The sequence below is a fragment of the Calidris pugnax genome, unplaced genomic scaffold (genome assembly GCF_001431845.1).
Source record: "Calidris pugnax isolate Ruff unplaced genomic scaffold, ASM143184v1 scaffold30, whole genome shotgun sequence".
In the NCBI taxonomy this organism is placed as follows: Eukaryota; Metazoa; Chordata; class Aves; order Charadriiformes; family Scolopacidae; genus Calidris; species Calidris pugnax.
In genome coordinates, this window is record NW_015090776.1 from 4,961,540 (window position 1) to 4,967,797 (window position 6,258).

Sequence of the window (6,258 nt, forward strand, 5' to 3'; positions counted from 1 at the left end):
CCTGTCCTGGTGCAGGGGGTTATTCCTCCCCAGGTGCAGCACCCTACACTTGCCTTTGTTGAAGTTCATCAGGTTCCTCTCTGCCCAACTCTCCAGCCTGTCCAGGTCTCACTGGATGGTGGCACAGCCTTCTGGGGTGTCAGCCACCCTTCCCAGTTTTGTATCATCAGCAAACTTGCTGAGGGGACATTCCATCCCTTCATCCAGGCCAATGAGGAATATATTGAAGAGGACTGGGCCCAGTACTGAGTGTGGAAAGCAGGGAGATGCTGCCAGCGCAGGATCTGGCCCTCCTCTTACCATCTCCTCTGTGTCTGTGCTCTCCTCCTCTTCCTCCTCCTCGGCGCTGTCGATGTTGCGCAGGTCGCTGTGCCCATCAGCTCCCGTCCCCTCCTTCCCCCGGGCCTCCCGTGACCCCTCTCCCGCTGGGGACGGTGACTCTGCCCCCGTCTCTGCCCTCTTCTTCTCGCTCTCCTTGGGCCCTGCGAGGACAGAGAAATTTGGGGCACCCGTGCAAACGTCAGCCCTGTCCTTGCAGGGTCCCCTTGTGCCAGCCTGGGGAAAGGGGAGGATGCAGGGAATTTGCCCAGTTGGCTCTGGATGCCCACTCTGGATGTCCCGGGCGTGCGGGGAGGGATCCCCCACTCCCGGATTGGGGGCCAGGCTCACATGCACCCCCAGGCAGGGACATGCAGGTGTCAGAGGGTCTGTGGCCTGTCCCCTCACCTTCCAGACGTTCTCTCCGCTGGTCCATGCGGTCCAGGCTCTCCAGCAGACTGTCCACCCGCGCCTTGATCTGGCTCAGCTCCCCCTTGATGGAGTGCAGCTCTTCAGCTCCCACTGCAGGGAGAGGAGCTGGTTGTTAGGATCCCACCCTGCCCTATGGCCTGCCTGGAGCTGGGGGAACACGCCTTCCTGGGCATCCTCCCTGTTGGAGCATCCTCTCCTTCAGAGAGTCCTCTCCTCCAGAGCATCCTCTCCTCCAGAGCATCCTCCCCTCCAGAACATCCTCCCTTCCAGAGCATCCTCTCCTTCAGAACATCCTCACTCCAGAGCATCCTCTCCTTCAGAGCATCCTCCCCTCCAGAATATCATACCTCTGGAGCATCCTCTCCTCCAGAGCATACTCCCCTCCAGAACATCCTCTCCTCCAGAGCATCCTCTCCTCCAGAACATCCTCACTCCAGAACATCCTCCCCTCTGGAGCATCCTCTCCTCCAGAGCCCCCTCCCCTCTGGACCATCCTCCCCTTCAGACCATCCTCCCTCCAGACCATCCCCAGGGCACAGGGAGGGGTCTGGGGGATAGGCACCAGCCCGTTGCAGTCCAGGCTGTGTCTGCTGGAGCTGAGGACTCGTAGCCACAGGGCCAGCACCAAGAGGGACCTTTGGGCAGCAGCACAGCTCTAACACAGCGAGAGGCAAGGGCGTCCTCTTCCTCCCAGCCCCGTGGCACTTACGCTTCGTCCGTCCCACCGCGGAGCTGCTGCTGCTCCTGGCCCCGGGCTGGGGGCTCAGGCTGCTTTTGCTTCTTGCCCCCACGTGACTTCTTCTGGCCTTGACCGGGATGCGGTTAATGAGGGGGGGGATCTTCTGGTACTCGTACACCCTGCAGGGACACAGCAGCGTGAATGCAACCTCGGAGGTGTCACAGCAGCTCCTGCCAGCCAGGAGAGCATCTCCTGGGGGTCCCTGGGACCCCCAACCTGAGCATTGCCTGGCCCACACACTGCTCCTGCCCCATGTACCCCCTCCCCAAGCCCCCCAACCTGGGCAAACTGCAGCATTTGTGCCCCTTGAAGTGGGGGGAAACACCACCCAGCCTCTCCCAGAGGTGAGGGGATGGTTGCCCAGGGCCACCCCACTTTTTGCCCTGGGCAGAGGCACTCTCAGCCCACCCCGCTCCCGGGATGCCGCGCTCACCGGTACGGGAAGTCGTCCCTGTAGAGGTCGTAGTCCAGGTCACAGTTACTGCTGCAGGAGAGGAGAACAAGTCACCCGCTCTGCCATGGCCATCCATGGCCACAGATGCCATGAGGACACCCACCGACCTCCACCCCCATCCCCAGGGAGCGGGAGGCATCCCAGAGGGCACCACACGGGCTGCCTGGGCTGCAGCAGGGACCAAGGAGGTGGCTGTGTCCTGGCAGGGGCAAAGAAAGGTGTTGGGGACAATGGAGAGACTTTCCCCCCAACCAGGGCAGCACCAGCAGGTTCTGCTCTCAGGAAAAGTGCATTTAGAGCTCCCTGATGTGAAATGTCACAGTCCCTGGCTCTGAGCACACGCTGTTGGCTCGCCTGGCTCCAAATTAAGAAGTGATCTGTCAAGGGATCGCCTCCAGCACGGGCAGCTGACGTGCCCCTAATAAATCACGTACTGTGGACCAGGAGCCGGGTCTGGGGGTGGGGGGGAGAAGAAGGAGGAGGAGGAGGAGGAAAGATGCTGAAGCTCATTTTGCTGCTTCAGCTCGTGTGGAGTCGGGCGTAGGATTAAGTTTAATCCGAGGGGAAACAAAGCCATGCTCAGAGCATCGCTGGGAGCGGGGAGCCCTCCCAGCCACGCTGCTGGGAACGGGGGGCAAGGGGAGGGCAGGACAAGGTCCTCCAGGGCTCCGGGTTTGGCTGCAGATGACCCTTTTGCTGCAGGACTGAGGCTGGAGCTCCGGGAGAGCTCCTTGACCCAGCAGGTCAAGGGAGGTCATTCTGCCCCTCTGCTCTGCACTGGGGAGGCCACAACTGGAATCCTGCCTCCAGTTCTGGGCTCCCCAGTTCAAGAGGGACAGGGAACTGCTGGAGAGAGTCCAGCGTAGGGCTACAAAGATGATTCAAGGGTTGGAGCATCTCCCTTATGAGGAGAGACTGAGAGAGCTGGGACTCTTTAGTCTGGAGAAGAGAAGGCTGAGGGGAGACGTTATTAATGCTGACAAGTATCTCAAGGGCGGGCTGAGGGAGGAGGGAACCAGACTCTTTTCAGTAGTTGCCAGTGAGAGGACAAGGGGCAATGGGCACAAGCTGGAACATAAAGGGTTCCACTTGAATATGAGGAAGAACTTTTTCACAGTGAGGGTGACAGAACCCTGGCAGAGGCTGCCCAGGGAGGGTGTGGAGTCCCCTTCTCTGGAGATTTTCAAGACCCACCTGGATGCTCCTGAGTGATGTGCTCTGGGCAATCCTGCTTTGGCAGGGGAGTTGGACTAGATGATCTCTATGGTCTCTTCCAACTCTAAAAATTCAGTGAAATTCAGTGAAAGTCTGCTGGGACGGGGCTAATGGGCAACCTGTGCTGCCCTGCTTGGGGCTACCAAGCCTGAGCCAGGCTTGCCCAGCCCAGAAGGCAGCTCGGAGCTTGTCACGGGGTGAAGACAACTCTGGCCCTGCTCCCACCCTGCCCTATTCAAGAATAATCCCCATGGGACACAGCCTATGAGCACCAGCCCTCCTGGAAAGGGGAAACAGAAAGTCCTCCTGGAGCCCCCGGGTGCCAGGACCCCCCTGTTCTTTGCCCCTTGGGGATATTTTGGGAGATTTCAGTCCTGCTGCCTCCCAAGCTTCCATCGCTGTGATGGGGATGGTGAGTCCTTTGCATCCCTGCCTCCCTGGGAGGAAGGTCACAACCTGCCTTGGGGAATGAGCAGCCAGAGAGAGAGGAGTCCCAACCCTGGCGTGGGACACAGGGAAGGTGCCAGCTCCTGGTGTGGCAGGTGCTGCTGCCCGGAGCCACTGCTGAGATGGATGGGGATGTCCCAGGCCACCTCCTGCCATGGCACCACCGGTGGCTTTGCAGAAGACTTGGTCTTGGGGTCTGGCACCCAGCTGGGGACACGGCAAGGGTTTTCCTGGCTCAGCTTTTTGCTCAGAGCATCCCCTGGGAAGAGCCAAAGCGGCGGCTGCCACGCTCCAGCAGCCCGGTGGGGCCGGCGGTCCCTGCCCTGCCAGCGCTGCGTCCCTCTGGCGCCATGGCAACGGGCAGAGCAATTAGTTCAATCAGGCTGTTCGCAAAAAGCTCTCTAACGAGACAGACGGGAGCCTGGCTCCGGTGCCCTCCTTGCCTCTCGCCTGCAGAGCCAGGGAGCCAAAAGCAGGCAGGGATGGGAACCTGCTCTCCTGCTACCATCGGTGCCACCATCACCATCACCAGGTCCATCACCACCCCAGTGGAACCCAGCGAGGCGTCCGGTTGCCACCAGTGCGGCCGGGGGCAATGCTCTGAGAGCACCATGGGGATGGGACAGGGACATCCCCCCGACCCGTCTCCACCACCCTGGGCAGGCAGCCAGAATAGCCTGAGGAGCGAGCAACGGAGAGCAGGGGGAGGAAGAAGAAGAGCCAGGCATGGGACAGCCCCCAGCCCAAACTGTCCCCCCACCCCTGGCGCAGCCCCCGTCCCGCGAGCAGCACTCACTGGTACAGGCTGCTGCCGTGCTGCCGCTTCTGGCCCAGCCTGGCCCGGCTCGGCTTGGGTTCCCTGGCCATGTCCAGATCTGAGGGGAGAGAGAGAGGAGGGGAATGAGCCCTGGGAAGGAAAGGGGAAGGGCTTTTTCACCCCACCCCACGCAGAGGTCTCTCTGGCACCGGCTTCCCGAAGGCTCCTGGCCATGCTCCTCACCCAGCTGGAGATGTCCCGCTCTAGAGCAGCCACAGGCTGAGCCCAAGGTTGGCTGCTCTCTCCAGATTTAAGTTCTGGGGGAAGGACAGACATTGGAATGGGCTGCCCAGGGAGGTGGTTGAGGCACCACCCCTGGAGGTGTTCAAAAGACAGGTTGATGAAGTGCTGGGAGGTATGGTTTAGTGATGATGCTTCTTGTTTGTTGTGGGGGTGTCTAATTTTTGTCAGTGAGGTTGACGGTTGGACAAGATGATCTTTGAGGTCCCTTCCAACCTAGAAGATTCTGTGATTCTGTGACAGGAGCAGCCCAGGGTTGTGCCAGGACACGGAGTGGCTCCTGCTGTCCCTGCAGCAGCCCCTTCCCGCGGTGCCCCGTCCCCAGGAGCCTGCGCCCAGCCAAGACCAGGCAGGCTCCAATTAGGACAGCAGAAAGCACCTCTGACGATGAGGGTAATTAACCACCAGAGACATTGCCCACCACCACAGTGAATCCACCACTTCTCAGGGAGTCCAGGGATGCTGTTGTGTGTTGCCCACCACGGGTGGGCGCCGGGGATGGGGGAAGCCCTGCCCGCAGCCCCTTCGTGCTCCAAAAGGCTGCCGAGGGGCACGCGATGCCGAGGTGTGGGGTGGAGATGTCTCCAGACACATGGCTCGGCGATGCCACGTCACCCTCCCTGGTGATGCTCTTCACCCCTTCTTTAGGATTTCACAGCCAACATCTGTAGAAAAGCCATCTTGACTCTATTTTCTGGGTACATACTTGAGATCCACCAAGGCAAAGCTTTACTAACATCTCCGTATATTTAATTTTATCATTCCGGTGGGAGAGATGTTGAGGTCTTCCTCTTGCGTGCTCCCCCTTGGCCATGGTAAGCGTGACCAGCCTGTCCCACAGGTGACATTGTGGATGCCAACGCAGCGGACAACCCCGACCTGAAGCTTCCTGAGTCCTCTGGGAACACACCAGCTCCTCAGAGAGGTCTAGACCTCCCCAGGAGGAGCGTGGACACTGGCCACGGGTCCCTTCCAGCCCCCGCATCCAACAGAGCAAGGTCCCCCCACCCCCGCAGAGGAGAGGGCTTCTGAGCAAGGTCTGAGCAGAAGGAAAGAGGCACTTGGAAACACACCTTGTGTGACGAACTCTGCGGGTTGGCTCTGACCTCGGGGTGAGCTGGGGAAGGTGGTGCCCCTCATGTAGGGGCTGGCACCCATTTTCCGTGGGCACAGCCAACATCCCCAGGGACGGCCGAGACCCCCCGGGATGAGACCCCCCATTTCAGCATCCCTCTCTCCAGCCCATCACTCCCAGTTGGCAGAGCCACCCGCTCCCCTCCCTGCCAGCGGGACGGAGACCTCCCCCCCCCCCCAACCAGGGACCCCCAGCCATGGCCAGGGACCCCACCACATGCCACCTGCACGGAGGGGACTGTCCTGTTGGGGCAGGGGACCCGGGCCAGCAGGGCTCCATCACCTCGGGGCCACCAGCCCTGCGTCTGGGCTCCCTTCTCCCCCCGCAGCAGCAAGGGCAGCCCCGTACTGGGAGAACTGGGGGTCCTGGGGGTATAATTGTTGGGGGGGAGAAACAGAATGGGGAGGGGGGGTAATGGTGTGGGGGGCATCCTGGTGCTGGAAGGACATCCCTGTCCTGGG

At 60.9% G+C, this 6,258-nt stretch overlaps 1 protein-coding gene across 2 annotated transcripts in view; it reads right to left on the bottom strand.

Moving 5' to 3' along the window:
- LOC106891873 (RNA-binding Raly-like protein) overlaps nt 1–4,539 on the bottom strand; it is a 6,264-nt gene extending 1,725 nt beyond the window's left edge. The window contains exons 1-5 of one of the 2 annotated variants that reach the window (XM_014948694.1): nt 4,402–4,539; nt 1,923–1,970; nt 1,460–1,608; nt 727–840; nt 301–482 (exon numbers count right to left, since the gene is read on the bottom strand). In XM_014948694.1, the coding sequence (XP_014804180.1) occupies nt 301–482; nt 727–840; nt 1,460–1,608; nt 1,923–1,970; nt 4,402–4,472 (564 nt within the window). In that variant the 5' untranslated portion in view covers nt 4,473–4,539. Of the gene's footprint in view, nt 1–300; nt 483–726; nt 841–1,459; nt 1,609–1,922; nt 1,974–4,401 lie in introns of both variants that reach the window. The other variant, XM_014948685.1, reaches the window with a different exon arrangement.
- Nucleotides 4,540–6,258: the final 1,719 nt, after the last annotated feature.